Genomic DNA, 22,976 nt, shown 5'->3' on the forward strand with positions numbered 1-22,976 from the left:
GACTAATTACTTCATAGCTCTTAATCGAGTGCATCTAGAGACGCACGATGCGAATAGGTTAATTGCATTGGAAAAAGCTGGTATCATGGTATCGGCCTTATGTTCTCTGCCAGGCGCGAACCACTATCCGTGATGTCTGTAATTTATTTGATGACATAATTAATAAAAAAGGAGCAGAAGCGAAGATATTAGAAATGCGCTGATACCATGAGAAAAATCCTCAGTCGAACTATAATGGTGCGGTTTATAATTCTACAACGTACGTCATAAACCTATGCACTTTTTTATTGTACAATGGAACCTCGATTTAACGAAGTGCCACGCAAGGGACTGGGAAAATTTGTTCGTTAAATGGAGGGTTTGTTATATCGAACACCTCTATTTAACAAATTATTGGGAAAACTACCAAAATGTTCCCTATATCGAGGTATAGTTAATAATTAATCTACAAAACCCGGCATTTCCCGATCTGCAAAATTACAGTCTTACGGCACCAGAAACTTAAGAACAGGCAGACAAAATTGCTTAAGTAATGGTCAGTGTAAGAACTAGGCAAAAGAACAATAGGCCAGAGCAATAGCGGCAGTTATTTTTCAGGTGCTAATTTCTCTAATCAAATTAAATTCGAATGCTCTGATTGGTCAATAGGGCGAAAAGCGCGAAATTTGAATTTTAGAAATGAATTAAGATAACAAAAGAGTCATTCAAACAACTTTTTATTTTGTCTACTGCTTTGATATGTTGAAAAGCATAACATATCTAAAATTTAGAGGATTTCTATGCACCAAACCCGAGCAAAGTTAAACTGATATAAAATTACATGAAAATGGCACAGGAATACATCAATCGGCGACCTTGTCAAAGACAGCTACTTTGGACCAATACTTAAAACTACTGTACACATAGATTTTATCCTTGGCATCCATCTTTTATTACATGGTGACATTTATTCGTTATATCGAGGTAAATTTTACGTTTGCGCTTGTGGATCGCGTTCGTTATAACGAAGATTTCGTTTAATCGAGGTTCGTTAAATCCCCGGTTAAATCGAGGGCCTGTTCCATACATTTTACTGTAATTTTGGCGGACTGAAGAAAATCGTTCGTTAGACCAAGGACTTCGTTATATAGAGGTTCGTTAAATCGAGGTTCCACTGTACAAAACTCTTGGCTTATGAGTCCTTCAGTATAGAACCTACAATAAAAATCTTACTTCTTTAATTAATCAGATCACTGAGAAACATTACTTCGGGTATTTCAACACAGTATCGCCATCTCGATCTTGAACCACAGGCAGCCCAAGCGCACTATGTTTGGGTTCGGGCTTCAGAGGTCATTTGGTCGGAATATACTAGAATTATTAGTGTATTATCTGATGCCAAATAAATGCAAAAATCTTAAAGATACGAAGTCTTCTTGTTTCTCTCTCTATACTAGTAGCCTTTAAGATAACGAAGGTCGAGATTTCTTGCATTATTACATGTGATTCGGGCCATAATATTATTCGAATGTTATCATATGTATTCGAATCTACAACGCCAAGAAAAAAAAATCATGATCACGCGAAATATTGATTCAAAAAGCTCCCTTACCTTTAATTCATAGCCACTCATTGTCTTACGGCCGGTTTAAACGCCGTTTAGTCGACTTTCTTTCCATGGACTACTGAACACTATATAGGGCCCTTCTTTTATATATTTGATATATTTTATATATTTCTGTATTTTGTATAGTTTTGTTATCTGTTATGTATAATTTCAATCTCTACAAGGACTGCATGAGAAAGTTCTAAATAAAAAGTTTTCAGGACCTCAAGTAGAAGCAAATTAATGCTGCCTAGTTCTCTGGACGATGCAGCCGTCCGCTGTCTTACTAAGTATTTAAATGTCCTGTGATCTATCGTTATTTAACATTGGATTGTGCCGCAGTGTTTTCGATGTAGTCCAGTTCCTGTTTATAACGTAATAAAACAACAACTTTACTCCTATGAACATGGTTTTTCCACTGAATGTAGTAACGCAATAGTAACAAATAAGTTAATCGAAAAAGGACTGAAGAATGGGCAAAGCGGCCGTTTAAGTGCTGACAGACTGTAATTTCGTGGTTTTCATTGTTGTTGTTGCTGTTCATTTACTGGTGTTTTACAATTTGCTGCTCCGGTTGTACCTAGTAATTGTGATTTTTATCCAGCTGTTTAGTCGCTAATAAAGATGATGTGTGATGTACTCACTCCCTCTATGTTCTCTGTTTCTTTTGTTCTCTCTTATTTTTTCAAGAAAATTGCGGGGCCTTCCGAACAATCTCCGTCACACCACTAAAACTACTCAGTCCATATATTTTATTTCGATTTACATTTTTAATTATATTCCAAAACAACTTAAAGAATACTTAAGGGAAAAGATAAAAATTTCAAGAGACTGAGGCATTCCATCACGCAATCATAGATCCTAGACCAACAAAGGAAGCCTGCGTTTGACTGCTGCCTGTTCTTGTTGCCAGTCCAGCAATAGCTATAGATAAACGTCAAACGGCAAAAAAAAAGCAAAGTCGGCACGCCAGTAGCCATAAACTATAGGGAAAATAAGCGCCATGCGTAAACTGTTTTCATCAAATATGTAGATCTTAAGACTCATTTTAAATTGCGAGGTCTGTGTTTTCGAGGTCTGCGTTTTCTAGGTTTGTGGTCTATGGTCTGTGTTTTCGAGCTGTGTGTTTTCTAGACACCCCAAATAAGATTTTTGTGTTTCATGCCGATCATCACGTGTACTATCATAAGCTTCAAGTCACCTTGCCATAAGTATAACCTCAGATAACGATAATTATTCCATATAGAGTTTATCTCACGTTTTATCTGGACAACGCCCAATCAGGCCACTAGGGCGGGCTACGTTTTTAAGACCTATTCGGCTATCGCTCCACTGCCATTCTGACTTGACGTCCGACAAGTGCAGTTCACAGTTCCTTTTACGAAAGTGAGAATTTTTCTGATTCCTCTCTCAATCATATTTATGAATCCGAAAAATTTAGGTTTCCTTTTTCTACGGAAAACAGCAGTACTTGGGGACTAAACTAGGAAAAATTAGCTTCAGAAAATCGTAGGGAATTTATTACATAAGTCTCGAAAATTGAACGTGGATGGAACGGTCATCTAGAAATTTGTAGCCGTCCTCAAGAAATAGAAAATTCTAGCAATATCTACTTCTCCGAACAGATATTTTACAGAAAACAGTCGTTGGGTGCCCCTGTTACCCTCAATGTTATTTTAAAAACTGCCTTCCATTTTTTCGATATACAAAATATCACCCGGCAATAATAATGTATTTTTATGACGATCTACCAGTTATCCTAATTCCTCTGTGCGTATAATGCTTTTTAAATCCCGTCTTCATCTTTACTGGTATTTCTGTTTGGTGTGTTTTAGTCTCAAAAGGAAGTTCTTATAACAACCATTTGACAGAAGAGGAACGCTTCCCGCTTAGTCAGTTGCATGATTTTTTCGTGTCAATACTAAAAAAAATTCTGCGATCATTGTCTACTACGGAATTTAATAATGACGCCTCTAGCCAATAAATTGCCGTGATTGCAGCTGCTTATTAATCCATTAACCTTTTTGGTTTCACGGAAACACTTCAGTTTACCAAGCAAGCGATATCATTACAGTTTTCTGGAGATTCCTAAGCTGAACACAGCACTGACTTCCTAAAGATGACGTTGCGTCCAGCCTTGTTTACAACCTTGCTGATTTCATTTTTCCTTGCTACGGCTGTCGGTATATACTGACCTTCTTACTGATTTTCTTTCTTTTTCAAATATTGCCAAATATGTTTCTCTTTTTAATGTTATTCTTTCGACAGAAATCAATGGATTTCCTTATCATTATTGTAAAACGTTGGGTTATCAATGCTAATACTGTTACACTTTTCAGTTACAGTGCTACTGAAATATAGCCTTTTTTTGCAATTTTAACAGATGCCAATGTAAAAGAATCCATAGAAGTGAAAATTTTTGATCCGGACTTTCAAATGTCGGATAAGCGGATGCTTGGTCTTCTCAAGAAGGTGGACCTCGAGAGCCATGGTTACAAGAAGGAGGTCACTATTAAGCTAGTGAGCGAGTCAGGGAGTGTCAAACCACTCTACGAGAAATCATACCTCTACTACAAGGAAATTGCTTGCTCAAAGCTGCGGGAGATCGAGCAAGAGTTACAGACCATGTTACCAGGTAACTTTGAGTATCTTATCACCCTTCATGAAAAAGGAAAAGTAAAAAAAAAGTTGTTGCATAACAGAATTTTATTAATTCTAGTTCTCTCCTGCTGATTCAGGTGTCTTTGGGATGGAGATGGTAACGAAGATCAACCAGGAGATAAAAACTAAGAATCTGACCAAGATGAAGCGCTGTAAAGCAGGACTGGAGGTTCACTTCAAGGAAGCAGAGGGATGCAATGTCTCCAAAACATCTACTAGACGTCGTCAAAAGCGCAGTCCTTGCAAATGGTGCATCTGGTGCGTGGTTATTAACACTGGGGGGTCTAGCCAAAGCAACAAGACAAGCAACGCATAAGGGAACTGATCAAAACAAAACTTTTCTGCCATGAGATCTAAAAGCTACTTTTTAAAAGTAGAGGGTCCTGAAGGAACAATGTTTCTAAACTTTGTCTACTTCATGGGCTTGAATGTTTAAAATTTTTGATATTTCAAACAGTACTTCAGTTTATGTCACTATGTTCATTGGCAGAATATAACTAAGTTAATTGGGTTAAAAGCGGGAATAAACAAAAGTAACGCTGATGGAAAGTGTGTCTGCCTAGTTACTTATTCCACAAATTACTCAGTTAACGGTTTCTGACTGGCGCAGTGAAGCAAAACGAATAGAGCGTCGAATTCGTGGTCTTTCAGACTTTATCGCGTTTATTGGCATGATTGCAATGCACTTAACTTGTTTCATGTATTCAAATTCTCCGGGAAATTAATTCTTAAGGTGTTTCGATATAGTTTTTCAGAGGCCATACCGATATTTTTCAATCACTTTAAAAGTGATTTTATCCTTGTCTGATCGCGATGAAATTTTCACCAATGATTGACTATAGATTGAAATTTTGTCAAAATGTAGGTTTTAGTAAAATCGATATTACGATGACAACAATAAACAAAAAACTTTGATATCGATAAACGCCCAATTTTGCGCGATCCAAACCAGCTACTGAAAATCCAACACGAGGAACTTAAAGTTTGGTGTTTAGCAAATAACCTCTGTAACTGTGTGTTTGAATTCGACTAGAACGATAAAATATTTCAAACCTTAAATTTTCAATAGCCGTGATAGATTATTTAATAAAAACGTTATAAATGACTCAAATTATTCTTAAGTAGCGTCAGAATGCTGCTTAATACCATATTTTGATGCCAGGAAATTTTGGTGTATTTTCCTTCTTTCGATCTTAAAAACTAACCCTTTTTCTCACCACCTGTATAAGTGAACTTCATTCAAAAATTTGGACTTTGAGCGCTTTTTTGTATATCTCTGAAACCACTCGAACGAATTTTTTTAAAAGCTCTTCACATAATCTTCATAATCTATATAATATTAAGGGCTGAAACTTTCATTGAGATTGATTCACTGCATCATCTTAAAATTTCAAGACACTCCGCCTACGAACCTGCCAAAAATCTGCGTTACAACATTCACTGTTTTGACGTTATGCTAACTTTCCAAAATAATGCGCACTATACATACCTCCATGAGCAGTACATTTTAGTTTTAATTTATCGCATCTTTTGAATGTAAAACATTGACAATACTCACACTGAAAGGTACAAGTCATGGATATATGTATTGTCCGGCCTCATGGGCTATTGACTCAGAGCCCATTCGGGCTCGAGGAATAATTGTTAAATATCGCCGGTGGTGTGTGGCGATTTTTGAGGGAAAATAGAAAGAGAGAGGAGAAAGAAAAGAAGAGAAGGAAAACAAAAGCAATGGCTGCACTCTTAGTTTTTTATTTGTGTTGACTTCTTTGGAGATAGTGTTGAAAGAAAAAAACTTGAGGGGAGAGCTCTATTTTGGCTGTAACGTCATTCAAAAATCCAGCTCTGATATATATTTTTCTTACCCTTGCGGCTAACAGAAATCTAATGAAAAAAGGATATATTTTAAAAGTTAAGTAACAACTTTCATTTTTCAGATTTAAAACCTTACGACTTAAACTGTCGTAGTTTTACAGCCAACAATTCACTCTATTACTCTGAAAGTCTCCTGTTATTTTGGGATTCCTTGAGTGGAGCATGGGCTTCGTGTGCAAAAGCCAACCTGTTTAATATTCATCCTTTTTGGAACAAAAGAAACACTTCGTTTTTATCACCGAAAACTAGGTAGCACTTATTATTTCTTCTTTCACTTTTCCATAAAAGTGACAAACCCATTTTGAACAATTTTTGTTTGAACGTACAATTTCAAATAACGTGGGTGCCCTGTGTTAAAAGCTCAAAATGTTTAAGGCTTAATTTTGACGTGTTCCACTAAACGGATTTTGGCGGATTTTTAGTATGTTGCTACAATCTTGGACAAAATAAAATGGAACAGCAAACCTCCATCCCCCCCAAATCAAGGATGAAGGCGCGCGAAGGGCATGCAAAAACGCGCCATTTTCCCATCCTTGATTTGGGGGGGGGGAGGGGGAGGGGGGTCTAGGTTTTCCATTTCTTTTGTCCAAGCTTTTAGATAGGCCACCCTTACTTAAATGGCGTTGAAAACAATTCTGTTGCAATCAGTTTGATGTTGAGCCTCGAAAATGCCCAGATTGACTGGACTTCACTTGACTTCAACTTATCGCGCATCCCGGCAAATTTCAGTATTGCTCAAACAAAGGACACTTTTGCCCGCACATGGGTTTTGACAGCTTGTGCAGGCAAAAGTAGCACAATATACTACTAGCAATGCTCGTATATTTCTGAAATTATGCCTATAATTATGCTAGTTTTCCTCTCTTTTTAGCAAAAATGCAGAAATTTTGCTTGTAAATTTTATATGTTACCTCAACTATGCATAAGAGCTCTTGCTATGCAACGAACAAGTAATCAGCCTATTTAAATCTAGAAACTTTAAGAGTGCATAATTCATTGTCTGACGACTATAAAAACTAACTAAACACCCGAACGCCAACGTAAGTAACCGAGCTAGTTATGCGCATGCGTTGAGTCCTCTGGAAAGAGGTCACCTGTGGGACCCAGGCAACAAGCAGACAAAAAAATGATTTGGTCAACTTAAGCCCATGCTTTAATTTGCTAAGAACACCAATCGGGCTAAAAAAAAAATTGTTGCATGATCACTAAATGACAACTTTCTGCTGCAAAACTAGCCAAAAAGTGCTTATTTTGTTAGCAGTGCTTTTTGGGAAAAATAAATTAAAATTTTGCTCGTAGTGACGAATTATGCCAAAAAATTATGCCAGCACAATCCGTTAATGTAACCCTTTGCCGTCAGCCAATTTTTAGGGGAAAAACCGCATTTTGGACCAAATCCATCTTTTCGAACCGTTTTTCGGCCAGTTAGCATGGGAATAGCTAGAAAAGAGATTCCAGACAATCAGGACTTAAATTTCTGTTGATTGGATGTAATCTAGCAGCTTTTTTGCTTTTTGGGCATGCGCATAAGCCAAAATTTGGACATTTTTTTGCGAATCTAATTCCATTTTTATCTCTCTCTTCTTTTTCCCTTTGCCTTTCTTTTGATAGGTAGTTTTGTTGCCCACTTTATCCTCTTTCTTTTGCATGACTGGCGGAGTTTGGCCGGCTGGCTTTCTTTATAACAAAAGGAAGAAATTTAATATGCAAAAAGTAGTAGGTAAATAGCAAAATTGGTAGTGGATTTTTTTCCAGAAATGTTGCTTGTTTTTTTGTCTGTTAACTGTCAGGATTGGTCAGAATTTACCAAATGAGATACCAAGAGAGAGCTCTATCCCCGCAAATTTTGAAAATTATCATTGATAAGCTTAAATGGAAATTTAATAGGTCCAGGAAGAACAATATCCATTGGTCCATATGGACCAAAAACAGCAAAAGCGGACGACAACCTGCGCAGGCGCAAAAAATTTCCATTTTTTTAATAAAGCGCGGGGAAACTGGTCAATCAGAAGCGTTGATTTACTTTGCAAGCTACAACACAGGCGATAAAGGTGTGATAAAATGGGTAGTAAATTCATGCAACTTTTTCCGCAACATTGTTGGTAATCAGCAACAACTAAGTTTTCACGCAAAAATATTTCTTTGTTTCTTTGTTGCAATGTTTGTTGCGTAACAAGTTGAACACGTAAAACAATAATGTTGTGCAAAAAGTTGCATAAGTTGCCCTTCTCGCTCACCCACTCACCATTTTCACATAGACCATAATGCATCTTGTTTACCCACCAGAAGTTTGCATAACCATTGTTTCCAATTTTTCTTTGGTATTACAGTCGTCCCAAGAGAAATCCAAGACAATATTTATGCAAAATTTTGGGGGGTAAACAAGGTGCATTTTGGTCTATGTGAAAATGGTGAACTGCACTTGGGCAATCTCTTTCCCAGAGCCTTCGTACTCTCTTGTCCAGCGGAACGGGCAAAGGACAGCGTTGAATCACGTCTTAAGAAGGACCTATTTCATGCGCATACTTGGTTAAACGCAAACAAACTTACTCTAAATGCAACCAAAAACGAATTTAACGAGACAGAATCTGGCTAAAGGCTAAATACCCTTGCTGTTTCCGGTCTTCACTTGTTTTCATCCTCCAAACTAACGTAACGTCACAACTCATTACGAGAATCTTCGATTTGTGGTCTGGCGGGAGCCCATAACCCGGAGCGAGCAACTTCCATGCGCTTGTTACCGCCTTTTTTACGGACCAGTTTAATTTTAGAGCGGTTTTGCTGCGAATTTTGAATATCTTTTAGATACCAAAAACCAGTCAGCAAAACCTACAGACCTAAAAATGATATTTTTTGCCTTTTAATAACGTTTAGTTTTTCTTTTTGATATCTTATACTTCGAATGCGCTCATAGACGTGGTGGAGATTCTACTTTCACAGGAAAAAGTGCCCTAAAATGTGTCTAAAAATAAACTGGTCCGTTAAATAAACATGGCGTAAATAGGCCTACAAATATCACGTAAAATCGCCTAAATATGCTTGCGGAAATTCCCGACTTTTTTCTAAATATCTCAAAAATATCTGAATAGCCGACAGAATAGACAGAAACATAAAATCTTTATTTATGAGGAAGATTGTCAATAAAAACGCAAAATTTCGACAACTTCTAGCTTTCACTATCGATATCCATAGTACAATCCATTTAACTTACGCAGCCAAAAAAAAAAATAAAGTTCATGTTTTGCACCGATAAAAAAAAAAATGGTGTCGATACTGATAACCTCTTTTTCAATTCTTCGTGACGATGACGACGAGACTGACTTTTCATCAAATGTTTGATACCTTTTAGAATCATGATGAAATCACTTCTTGAGGAAATCAGTTATTTTCCTTGACTTTTTGCTCGGTGAGGCTTGCTTGCTGATCTTCCTTTTCACAGGTTTGCTTTGGCTTTCTTCATCAGAACCTTAAAAGGATTGAACAATCAGGCCTTTTGTCCTTTCCTAAATAAACCTGTCAATTTGCTGTTGTCGAGATTCATCGCAACGAGGTAAGGAATGCGGTGCTCTCATTAAAACGTTGACATATCTGTCTATTTCGCATTGCCCATAGTACACCGTCTTTTCTCCCCCTCCTCCACAACAGTTTGCCTTTTGTGTTTGCAAAATCGTCGATTCGTAAGCTCTCATAAGAGCAATGCTTGCGCAAGATTAGTGGGGGGAGGTGTATTATGGGCAATACTAACTTGGAGAATTGAAGGAGGCGTTGGGATCTGTCTTGTTCCAGGCTACCCCCTTCCCCCTCCTCCTACTCTTATGCAGCTTTCCTGGTGTGTTGGGAAGGACGCACTGATTTTCGTGCAACAGTTGTTCCAGGCAATTTGGAGTGAGGTCTCACTGTGTATTTTCTACAGCAAATTCCTTCACCCTCATCTCTTTCGAACCACACCTCCCTCTTGATGTCAAATATGAATAATTCCGAAGACCGAATATAATGTTGCGAAAACAGGACAACGTGTAACTATAAAATCGGCCGAGAGATTTCCTCATCGGACGCGTTCTTCCCTCCACGTTAGCAAGCACAACATGACAAATAAACAAGCCATTATTTGATGTTATCTAATACTGACTGTACCTTGATCGTCTGCAGCGCCGCTATACTGTTTTGCTCTCGCCTTTTTCATCCTTTCAATGTTGGTTTTCATGGCCTCTTTATGATCCACGATTGGTTTAGGATAGTCTCTACCGATCATACATCCAGCTGCTTTCTGTACACTAAGAGGAGCAGTCCAAGGTTCATAGATGTATTTTGGTGGATACTTCTTTAGAATAGGCAAATATTTCCTGAAGAGGAAAGGAAGTTACATTAAAGATTATACCAAATGTTCTTTAAATTAAAACCGCATGTCTATAATCCACTACACCAGTAGTCTGCTACATAGTAGTTTTTAGTGTCGTCACGCAAGGGGAGGAGCGTTGCGTGACGACACTAAAAACGGCTGTGTAGCAGACTACTACACTAGGAATCAGAGGATTTTTTCTCGCGTACGACGGGGTGCTTCGTTGACGGCGACACAACTTCGGCTTCGGCCAAAGGGCGAAGCCACGAGCGGCAGATCACTATAAAGACTTGACAACAGCTGTTATCGCGCATGAAAAGTCTCTGGCACCCAGGGTTATAGTCCACCTTACTAGCCTGCGTAGCTGGCGGTACTCGACTATATTACAACGGCTTCGCCGCCAAATCTCACTCGACTACTACACAATACCGCCAGCTACGCAGGCTACCCCTTACTTGATATATTCTCCATTAGGATCTGTTTTCTTGCCAAACGCTACCGGACTGTAGACTCTGAAATAAGCGTGAAAAAACGCACTTGCAGATAGCCACATCCAGTTGCCAGCGTTTAAACTCCAGTCATGATCAAGAAGAAGCTTTTCAAACACCTGAAAAATAAAATATATACAATAGAAGTAAGGACTTAACGTCCACAATTCTTTTCCTGAAGACCCTGCCTTAGTTCCTAACTGTACGTTTAAAATAAAGCATGCTTCCAGCAAGGAATTTAACTGGTGCCGAGTATCACAACCTTCACAACCAGTCGTTTCGCTGCGAAAGGGGGAAGAGGAAATATCATTTTGCTATAATGCAGCTTTAGTGATTCATTGCAATCTCAAATTGACATGTTTGTTACAGATCAAGGTTGATTCTCTGTTGCCTTTGTCTTCTGACCATAACTATTCATGAATAATCAACCTGAGTTAAAAAATTTAACCTGAGTAAAAGTTTGAAGTGTAACATATTTAACAATTATTCCACGAGGGTGCGTTGGATTTGAGATGATAGATAGCCAACGAGGCGCGTAGAGCCGAGTTGGCTATAATCATCTTATATCCCACGCACCCTCGAGAAATAATTGTTAAATATACCATGACGGCTAAGCCAATCAAAATGCTAGAATTGCATTATCCAATGATTCAGTTTTTAATAAAAAATAATATTCCAGCTTGTAAATTTACTCTGACGAAAATTATTATACAACGACGAGACTAGAATAACTTTTTTAGCCTACTTCACTTTTAGGTCGAAAATTTGTGACAGTTTTATAGTTAAGGGTAACATAAAACCGAGGGAAGGGCCACTAATGATGTGGGCCGATGGCCAGGTATCTTACCTGCGTGCAGACGTCTCCCATTTCCTTTGCTGCACACGTGTAGACTACGAGTAGTCCCCCATTTTACCTCAGGGATAGTAGAGCGAGCGAAACGCGAGCGCGCGTGAAAATCACCATCGCGAGAAAAGGCGACACGCGGCGGGGAGAGAGAAAAATGAGGGACTACAGACAAAGCCCAAGCTTTTGAACTAATGCGTTGCTCTCACAACGCAAAACTCTGATTGGCTCTTCCATGGAACTCTGTCAACATCTGTCAAAAACGCGCCAGTCGCTATCAACACTCGACATAACCACAATTTACAGAACAGATAACTAGAGCAGAACACATAACAGCACAGAACAAATAACTAGCATTGCTCTTGTAGAAGCAACTAAGCATAAAGCCAACCCGGCAACTGATGAGGTTCGCGTGGAGAACGGAAACCATGGTCTTGCCTGATCACAAAGTGGGAATAATAGAACAGTCGCAAGGCTGTTGCGCTAATTCAAAAGTTATCACCAAGGGAGGAATTGCGTGCTCCAGTCCAAATACTCACATTATCTCAAGAAGAACAAGCGGCAGTTAAAATTCGTGAGCAGTCATGACTGAGTCACATCGCAGTTCTCCATAGTTGATGTAGTTTTAGTCTAAGATGCAATCCATTCTTCGAGATTTGGATATCACTATATATATTCGTCCTGCTAAAAACGCTAACGAGCTGGGCCCAGCATGACAAAACATTGCAGGAAACCGTCACATTCACGGCCAAAAAGGAAATCGCTTAAAATTGTTCAGATCCAGGAGGCAATCGCCGGAGAAATTAAACAACCCTAACCCTTATTTAGCAGCATTGAAGAGCTTTACTTTTCAAAAGAGGTCAAAGAAAATGTTCTTGCATCGGAGGGCAAATCATGCCGACCATAAACAATAACCGCAGAGAATTAAAATGGGTGTCACGACCTCTCAGTATGAAATAAGCGGCAAAAATCATATTTGCTCAGTCGAGACGTTTTCCTCCAGAGCATGATCTACCCGTCAGAGAAAAAAAAATCATTGGAACAAGCAGCATTTTGCCATGAGTAAAAGTCGTTTGTTGCCTACACTATCAAGTTCTTTACGCGAAATAGCCGTGAAGAAAATTAGTATCTGGGTTTTCCTTTGCTAGCAATAAATATCCCCCGCAGTTTACCGATGACAAGAGCAATGACAGCTCAATAAGGGAAGGAATCCCATTGGATGCGCTTTATTGATTTGGAAGGGGATACGAATTTTACTCTCCAAAATCAGTCGGCCGTGAAGGGTCAAAAGCTTGGGCTTTGTCTGTAGTCCCTCATTTTTCTCTCTCCCCGCCGCGTGTCGCCTTTTCTCGCGTGGGGTGATTTTCACGCTCGCTCGCGTTTCGCTCGCTCTACTATCTCTGAGGAAAAATGGGAGACTACTCGTAGTTAGCCTGTTCCAAGCTCCGAGATGTTGGTGGAAAATCGTTCAGTAATAAGAAATGCGAAAAAAGCGCGGGAGCTGGGGAGAGACAGGGCGGCGGAGCCTGTACGCATTTTTTTAACGGCCTGTTCCGGTATATCAGCTCCTGATATACCCTCTGATTGGTCAATTGTGACAGTTAACATCATCACCTAGTAGGGTGGTCATCAGTTTGTCATCACAAAGATGGCTAACGCGAATCGCGCGTGTGATCTTCATGAATCCGCGTTGTCTTGTCCTTTAGAAGAGTGTCTGCGACTTGGCTCGCGGTAAAGATGTTTTCGGTATTATGCCCACCGGTTTCGGCAAAAGTTGAATCTTTCAGCTATTCCCACGCTTGGCTAAAGCTGCTCTAGCCCTAGAAAACTCTACGATAATAGTCGTTTCGCCGCTGATATCTATAATGCGAGACCAAGTGGAACAATAGAAAAAGCTTGGATTTTCGGCCGCAGCTATTTGGCATCGGTGAAGAGGGAGAGGAGGACGAGAAGAAAGAGAGAGAAGGAAAGTGCGAAATTATTTTCGGTAATCCGGAGTCCTGGTTGATCACAAAGTGGCAATAACAAAACAGTCCAAAGACTGTTAAGCTTATTCCGTTATTACCAAGGGAGAAACTACGCGCTCCAGTCAAAAGACTCACACTATTTTAAGAGAAACTCTATTAAGCTGGAGTTTACTAAGTCACAGTGCAATTCTCCTTAGTTGATGTAGCTTAAGTTTAAGCTGCACTTCATTCTTATAATTCTGGATCTGTAAATCACTATCCGTGATAATTTAACATTCTGCAAAGAAAACTAACGAGCTTGGCCCAGCGTGATACAACATTGCAGAAAAACATTACATTCACGGACTAAAGAAAATCGCTTTAGTCAGATCCAGAAAGCACTTTGGAGAAAATTAAAACCCTTATTCAGTCGCAATAAAAAGCTTTACGCTTCAAATTAGAGGTCAAAGAAAATGCTCTCTCATCAGAGGGCAAATCCTGCCGACCAGAAACAAACGCCACAGTAAATCGATATGTGTGCCATGACCTCTCAGTGTGAAACAAGCGGCTAAAGTCACATTTGCTCAGTGACAATGTAGAACCTTCCAGAGCATAACCTACCCAACAGAGGAAAAAACTTACCGCCCCCTTTTATTGCTATAAACTAGAGCCAAAAAAACGGATGCTCTCACAGGATAAGGAATTTGAAGACATAAATTTCCACACATCGCACAAGGAGTTCGCGTCGCGTGCAATGCTCACGCGAGAAACTTGAGAATCATTGTAGCTAACTGAAGTGTTAACAGTTTTGACAGCCGAATCCAGACGTGACAAAAATGGGCGGAAGAGGGTCGTTAAAGAAATGCTAACAGGCTCTCTCTCCCATTTTTCCCGCCGCCACCGCCCCCTTTCCCAAGTCGTGCGCGTCTTATTTTCGCTTTGCTCGTTTTAATACGTTCCCACTATACTATCTGAGAGCTTGGCACAGGCTAACTCGTAGTCTACACACGTGCAAAGGAAATAGGGGACGTCTGCACGCAGGCAACAGATATCCTGCAAACCTGGAACCTGCGCAAAAGTGAGCAATGCCACGACCGGATACAGTTACAAAAGGAGTAACAGGGTTCTATCTTGGATTTACCGTTTGAATGAGAAATCCCGAGTGGCCGAGGACTACGAGTTTCCTAGGGGGATCCGGGGGCATGCCCCTCCGGAATTGTTTTGAAATGAATATGCGCTGAGATGCAATCTGGTGCATTTTGAGACACAAATTTGAGAAATGTTACAGTGGTATTTTATTTTAAAATAATACTCCATGCTCCTTGTCATATATTGTCCTTAGACAGGGAATACTAATACACGTGCACTGACCTTGTTGCGTCTGGATCATTTTTTCAAGATAGTTACTTATATACTGTAATGATAACAATATATTTGAGGGGAAAGCTGGGCAATTTGGGGGAAGCTTCTACCCCAAAAATACCCTAGATAGAACCCTGAGTAAGTAGCAAATACTGTGCCCATAAGTCCGCAAGAAAGAAAGTTTTTTCTAGTACAGTCTGAAATTTTTGTAGAGCGTAGGACTGGCGCAAACTGGAAAGGTTACAGGAGAGAGCTCAGCGCACTGTATTTAACAACAGACCGGACTCACGACAATTTACCCCGGCAGGACAATCTAACGACTCTTTATAGACATACCAATTCTTATGTTTAAAGCTAAAGAACAATCTATTACCAAAGTATCTGCAGGACCTTTTCAACCTTCAAGGAGAGGGAGAAAAACGATATAATCTAAGGAACTCTGATTTTATCGTGCCATGCTTTAACACTATAAAGTATGGAAAACATTCTCTGTCATATTTAGGACCTTTTCTGAGGTCCAAGTTGACTAACAAGGAACGTGACATGAATAGACTGAACGCTTTTCAATGTTCGATAAGGAAAAGAGACTTGTCAGCGGAAATGGAACAGAGGGGTTGTAAAGGCCGCTATTTATGAACTAGTTGATTTTAATTTTTTTTAGAGTGATTTTACTTCACCCATGAAATAGGTAGTAGAGTACTATGCACTATTATGCACTAATTCTGTTGTCTTGCTTTGTTTACTAGTGGCTATTTTGCACAAGTTGTTAGTATCCGTTTCACGGGTCAAGTAAAATCACTCTAATGTTCGTATATACGTCATATTTTTTTTTATGGCACCGGGCAATATAGTTTTTTATATCATATTTTTTAATAGTTTTTAAAGCCACATTTTTTTAATGTCACTGGGCAATAGCTTATTTTAATATTTATGTTGTACATGTAATATGAAAATAGGGTATATTATTTTATAATATAGTGTCTCCAATTAGTGTGTGACTGTTAGAATGACTGACACTTTACTAAAGTCACTACAACCACCACTACCATTCTCTTTGGCGGGAATTTAGCCGCTATACGCACTACCAAGGTGTACAGCGTGTCAAGCGCGATTCAGCTATCAGAGTAACTTAATACACCCTTTCTTCACCTCTTTGAAGTCTGCTAACTGTTGAAACAAGTTAACATGGGGCTGTTTAACAAGGGATATGACTTACCTTTAAACCCTCCTCCCAGCTGATCCATAAGTCTCCTCTGGTCAAGAAACAAGCCACGGCGTGACGTGCAAGATGATGAATCCACCCCTCCCTCCTCAGTTGTGTCATGATGGCATCGATAAAGGGATATCCAGTTCGTGCCTTCAAATAATACGAACAACAAAACAATAGACATCCAATCATCCCAAGCACAGTTGAAAAAAAAAATACTCAAGGCCGGTTACGAACAAAAAATTACGTTGACTTAGTATTGGAGGCAAAGATTTACGGTCCATTCACCAACTTCCTGTTCGCCGACGTCTTAAGCCATTTGGCTAATGTGTTAGGTCAGTTCCCTAACTTCTGTCGCGTTATCAATGGCTGTTGGAGCAGATGGAGAGAGACAAACTTTCTTTAACTGGGGATAAGGACCTAAGTAAGTAATTTAAATTGAAGCTCGAATAACAAGGATGCATTCCTAGTTCTTTGTAAAATTTGTTTCTGCCTGTGAAAAAGTTGCACTACCCAAAAGAAATATGACTGGGAAAATATGACCAAACGATTCCTCTCATGTGAATGTTGTTTTCAATCAGTCTGACAGCAGGCTAAGAACAGATTACAAGAGTTGTTACCATTGGTTCGGCTGTAGGGAGAAAGAAACTTTTTAAAACAACATAGTCATTACGCCCCATGTAAGGTCATCCAGATCCCAGAATTTGGCAAATTTTTGTCCCTGGAATCTGAAACCCTGTGCTTTGGAATCCTGAATTCAGCCCTATGAACCCAGAATCCCACTTACGATGGAATCCGGAGTCCAAAGTCCACTGACAACTAATCTGGAATCCGGAATCCACAGTATGGAATCCAGAATCCAAGAAAGTCTTGGTTTCCCTTACATGGGGTGAACACATTGCTGTTTTCATCACTAGACCCATACTGTACACACCTCAGCCCAAGCTTTGACAAACTCTGGATTGTTGTCCCATGGAACTTGCAGGCAGACACTATTACCCTCCATCTTGTTAAAGTTAGGAGTTCCATATGCTGCAGTGAAAAAAAATTCTCTCCACAGAAGCTGCCCATGCAAAGAAACTGGTGGGTTAGAGTGCTTTTTAGCCTGTAAAATACGCAGCAGTTAGAAACAATGTAAGTATAGGTATAGACAGGAAAGACACAAGACTTAAATAGCAATGGTTGGTTACCAAAAAGTCGAGGTGAGATGTATATAAGCAGCGCCATTTTTAACTGGGCTTGAAAGAAATGCCTAAATGTAAAACTAATCAGTAAAATTATTCTGATTACTTACCCTTGAGTAAATATCAGACAATCGATGATAAAAAAGTCTGGCTGAGAGGCATCCAAACATCACATATGGACTAAGAACAGTGGTGCTTGGCTGGAGTGAGTTTGGTGCTGTGTTGGGTTTTTCAAACTTGTTTACCCAATCCTAAAGAGAAAGAAAAACTATGTCAAAAAACACTGACCCGGTAAACTTCTGCTTTTAAAAAAACTTGGAGCAAAGCTGATACCTCAGTACATAAATCTGAATATTACCTTAAATTCATAAAAGAATTGAAAATTTTTTGTTCTGATTACATATAAAGTTTTAACCCATTGAGTTCCGGTGCGCCCTCATGCACCCGGAAACAAAACTTCTCTGAAATTCCATTGCGCCTTCACGCGCCCTTCAAGACTTGACCTCATTTGATTGGCTGTAGCTAAGAAACAAATCTCCCCTGGGTATTATAATGTGGCGGAAAGTGACCTGCATGAAATTACCGTTCATTGGAGACCAAACTCGACCTTTTAAGTTAGTTTCCATCACAACAATCAGTTACTATTAGGGTTTTAGTACAATGATCCTACCCCCAAGCACTGCCAAAAAGAGCACTGGCATGGTTGCCACAGCCAGAGGTTACTAAAATTGCCTAACTTTTTCCTGACCAACTAAATTAACAATTTCACAAATCGGTCCTGATAATGGCCTCCATCCTTCCCCACAGCCAGCCTGGTTTATGGTCAAGTTGCCCAAAATCAGAGTTGTGTCACCCAACATGTTTAGTCAAGTCGCCCAAAATGTAGAGTTGAGGCTCGAGATTTTACCATCATCAACAAGATCCTGGCATCCCTATTACCATTTGCCACACCTGTTTTGTCTCATTGAAATTTATAGAACAAGATATATTACTCATTTATTGTGCTTGTTTCTTTGTTAATTACAGGTTAAAGAGAGAGATGTATTACGCATTCATACCACTTGTTTCGTCTCATCATTGCTTAAAGAATGAGGTACGTTACACATTCATTCCGCTTGTTTTGTCTCATGATGGTTTAAAGAGCAAGATACATTAACACACACTCTCTATTTAACAAAAATTAGCTATGTTTCTCTGTGCACTTCACCTGATAAAATTGAGGCAACATGACTCCGCATTTCGGGCGACTCAACTATGGTTTTGGGTGAGATTACCTCGGGCTTATTTTATAAGTGGGCAGAGAATTGAACTACTAAGAAAGTTCTTTTGGTGCTATCTTCCTTTTGCTTCCAATGAGAGTAGCCAGGAGTGTCCAATCATAGCATTATGTACATGTAGTTTAATCAACCTTGTACTAACTGATATTGAACAACTAATGTATTATCTATAGGATGGAGTAAAAATAAAATACAAATACAAATCGTAGTTGGCCCCTTAAAAGTGACTGCCCTGAGAAAGGACCTACCTTTACAGAATGACTAATATTCATGTGGTAGTGGAGCTCTTGCGAGCTCAAAAGCACATGCAGCAGAGCACCATGGATAATAAAATTTGGTTAAAAAATCGTCCATCTGTCCGTCCATATGTCCCCCATACAAACATACATAACTTTATTCAACTTTGGATTTAAGAGATTTTTTCGGATTTTCTTGTTAGCGGATGTGAAATGTCACTATCACGAGCTTGGTGTCCAAGGCGTATACAATCTTGATACTGGACATCCATGTTATGGTCAATATTATTGACAACTGTCAAAATAGGGTATCTGCTGATCAGTGTCACATGACTGTATCATGGGCTCAGATGAATACTTCATTGAGGTGACGTGTTTATTTAAATTGTTCACTGACCAATTATTACTGGTCACAGGCACAGGTCAATTTTTCAGGAGGGTTTCAGTTTTCTCATTGCTTTTGTCAAAAGTTAAATTACTTTAGAACAACATTACTTAAAAGATCTCACAAGAGCTTTGCTTTTGGCCTTGGTTAAATCTATATAAAATCTATAAAAAGTGCATACACCTCTCTTTCCATGTGTTCATCAAGTCTTCTGAGAGCTTCAGTTTCACCACCAGGAAATAGGACACTGCTTGATTCTTCTGGCATTTCAATTCCAAGTTCTTCAAGTGTAGGGACTTGATACTTTCCATCTACGTCATCCCCCAATGGAGTAGTGCAGCCATCAAATGTTTTCTCGTCTATGGTGGGAATTGGCTTTGAGGGTGTCCCCATAGATGACACAATAGAACAAAGTTTTTTGTAGGTTAGTGGGGGTGTGCCACCATTTTTCTCAATTATCCTACAAGTGTGCAATAATATTAAGAAAAAAAGAAAAGGAAAGCAATAAAACAAATGAAAGCTTGAAAGAGAAATAGGGACTTCACCAAATGTGCCTTTGCTCAGACTAATCTCAGATAAACTTGGGAAGCAAGGGTGGTGCAGCGATGACAGCACACACTACCACCAATGTGGCCTGGGTTTGAATCCCGGAGGTGATGCCATAATATGTGGCTTGAGTTTGTTGTTGGTTCTCTCCCTTGCTCCGAGAGTTTTTTATCCAGGTACTCCGGTTTTCCCCTAAGCCTCCTTAAAACCCCACACTTTCAAATCCCAATTCGATCTGGAACACACAGACATGTCACAAAGAGTTCTTATGAACTCCCAAGTGGTCTGTGGGTAAACAGATTACACAATTACCACCAAGAGCAGGAAGACGAGAGATTAATCAGGTACTGTTCATTTGGTACCCTTTAAAGAAACAATGTATTATTAGCTAGACAACTTACTTGTCTAAATCATAAAGTGAATGACAGACTTTTGTTTCTACTTCAATTCCATCCTTTGAAGCTAATTCAGAAATTTTTGAATCTCTTGCTCGTCCATCTGGTTCATGATCAAACTCAAACGTTAATTGACTGATTTTCCACTTTTTAAACAGTTGTGGTAATTCTTCTTCAGGCTTCCCTTGAATGACAAATAACCTAAAAAAAAAAATAAATGTGCCAAGGCATTTCAGATAGTTACATGTGTGTTAAATAAAAGAAAAAATTGCCATAAAATATCTATACAGTCAAAACTCCTTGATATGAAAAGAGAGGGACAGATCTAAGTGTCCGCATAACAGAGATGTATATGTAATGCAAAAATTGAGATTGGTTAAAATTTTTTATCACTAGAGACTAAGAAACTGTTCATTTTTATTTCAATTTTTTTTCGTAATTATTTTTCTTTCATTTCACATTACATTACATTACATTACAATATCAACTCATTAATAAATTACTAATAGTACATGCAATGACAAATACCAGACTAATTACAAATTCAAAAAAAAATTATAAACACAAAAAGAAAACATAGAACATAAAACATAAGCTACTAAATTATTGATAACAAAAGACAGCTAGGCCAAAGATGAGAAATTGATAACGTGAAAGTGCAAAAAATAAATATATTTAAATTACTGGAAATATAATGTATTTTTGCATTTGGGCATGGCAAAAGCGTGTTGGTCAAGACAGTGATGTGTTGGAAAGAGGGATTAGGAAACCATTGAGATAAATGCATCCCATTTAGCTTAAAAAACTGTTCACAATAAAAAGGTGTGAGGTTTGACTGTATAGTGGACTGTTTATCTGAAAAGGGCTAAATTACTATGATTCATATTGAAGGAGGCAGCCTGGCTGAGCAGATGTGGTGCTGGACTTGTAATCCAGAGGTCCTAAGTTCATGCCCTGCACTGACCGCTAGCTGGATTTGTTCTTGGTAGTCCCAAGTTCAAATCCTCGGCAACACTTGCAAAATAGCCAATTGGTTTGTCTCCTACCAATTAGGATTCTGAACATTGCTATGTTCCGTTTGAATTATTTGTTTCATTATCCCTGAAAAGCCCCATAAAGGGAGAGGATAAGTAAGTATTTAATATTATATTATTTTATTATTATTGTGTCATTCCAGAAAATATTCATATCCCCCCCCCCCCCCCTCGCCATGGATGGTCTTTCAGATAAGACCACCCCACCCCTTCAGAATTTCCGTTCTGAAGGGGTCTTATACAATCCTCCAGGTAAAAGGTATGTAAAGGTGCACAAAAGTCAAAGGCCCACATGCCAGAGCTTATACCGGTTTCGGTAGCAATAAGCATGCCTAGGAGTATTGCTACTCCCCCCTGGACGGGATGCTAGTCCATCGCAGGGTTACCCCCAGCAATATGTTGCTGGTACCCATTTATACACCTAAGTGAAGAGAAACAAAGTGGAGTAAAGTTCCTTGTCTAAGGAAACAATGCGATGGGAGAGGCTTGAACCCTGGACCTCCAGATCTGGAGTTCTAGGTGTTAACTGCTTGGCCACATATACCGATAACCCCTCCAACCCCCTGGAATTTCCTATTTTCTTTTAGTGGCCTAAATCTGCTGTATTTAGAGATTATCAACTGTTCTGCTTAAAAACATTCTTCACATCTTTAGACACACCTTTTTATTATCACTGATACATTTTCTTCGTTTTTTTTTTAAGGCATCTATGGAACAATCTTAGGTTTTGTTTGCCAACACAATATAATATGCATTTTCAATCACTGTCGATTATAATATTACGAGTATTGCATGACCCTCTGGAAAACTTACTTCACATGAACACCCACTTTCCTTTGGAAATTTTGGGCTTTTAAACCCCTTCCCCCTTGGAAATTCCATTGACCATCCATGAGGGATGTATTTTCAAATGGCTGGATATGATATGCAAATGACCTTTCATTCCTGGCCGCCATTATTTAACCTTTATTTTAGATCAACCATTGGGTTACTTCATTTTAAATATATCAAAATACCTCCCCCCACCCCTCCCCGACTAAATACTCCCTGCAATTAGTCTCCCTGAAAGTCTTTAAAAGTAATTTCAAAATAGGTAGCTATATCGAAACCTCTGATCTTCCTTCCTCCTTCTTGTTGTTATTGTTTTCTTTAAGAGGCGAGCTTCATTTATTTGTCCTTTTTTGTGGGGCGAGGATACGTTATACTACAGCTGAGATTGACTGTCTTGTATTCATGTAAATTAGACTGTAGATATGAAAAAACCTTAATTTAAAAAAAAAGGGGGGGGCAGAAAAACGTCTCTCACCTGGAGCCTAACGTTTTCAAACTGTTGTCCAGATCGTTGAGTGACTGAATCAGAAATCGCCAGCGATTGAAACCCATGTTGCCATGCTTTACATAATCCGGGTCGATAAAGTAGATTGGTCGTAGTGTTAAACTTGTTTCACATGCTTCCTTAAGAGACTGGTTATCGTGTAGTCTGAGGCCTTTACGAAACCAGTGAATGGTGTGGTGAACTCGAGAAGTTTTCGCGGCCATTTTGAAATAACCGCGGACTTACGTAACTCCTGGATAGTTCGGTGGGGTTTATACGAACTAATGGTAGGTATAT

At 39.1% G+C, this 22,976-nt stretch overlaps 1 protein-coding gene across 1 annotated transcript; it reads right to left on the minus strand.

The window, feature by feature from the left end:
- Nucleotides 1-9,221: 9,221 nt before the first annotated feature.
- On the minus strand, nt 9,222-22,937 carry LOC140936999 (cryptochrome-1-like). The gene is made up of 9 exons (XM_073386516.1): nt 22,671-22,937; nt 20,337-20,531; nt 19,573-19,849; nt 17,602-17,742; nt 17,242-17,412; nt 16,317-16,457; nt 10,916-11,067; nt 10,256-10,464; nt 9,222-9,587 (listed from the first exon to the last, which is right to left on the minus strand). Exons 1-9 carry the CDS (start codon nt 22,901-22,903, stop codon nt 9,484-9,486), a joined length of 1,623 nt encoding a protein of 540 aa, XP_073242617.1. The 5' UTR covers nt 22,904-22,937; the 3' UTR covers nt 9,222-9,483.
- Between the last annotated feature and the right edge of the window lie 39 nt (nt 22,938-22,976).

This window comes from Porites lutea, chromosome 5 (assembly GCF_958299795.1).
Source record: "Porites lutea chromosome 5, jaPorLute2.1, whole genome shotgun sequence".
NCBI classification, from domain to species: Eukaryota; Metazoa; Cnidaria; class Anthozoa; order Scleractinia; family Poritidae; genus Porites; species Porites lutea.

What these genes read in the sequence shown, in the direction of transcription:
- LOC140936999 (XM_073386516.1), bottom strand. Translation starts at nt 22,903, where the DNA reads ATGGCCGCGAAAACTTCTCGAGTTCACCACACCATTCACTGGTTTCGT. An exon ending in TTGAAAACGTTAGGCTCCAG is followed by an intron (nt 20,532 to 22,670) that starts GTGAGAGACGTT and finishes TTTTTTTTTTAG; the next exon opens with GTTATTTGTCATTCAAGGGA. An exon ending in TTGTCAAAGCTTGGGCTGAG is followed by an intron (nt 16,458 to 17,241) that starts GTGTGTACAGTA and finishes TATTATTTGAAG; the next exon opens with GCACGAACTGGATATCCCTT.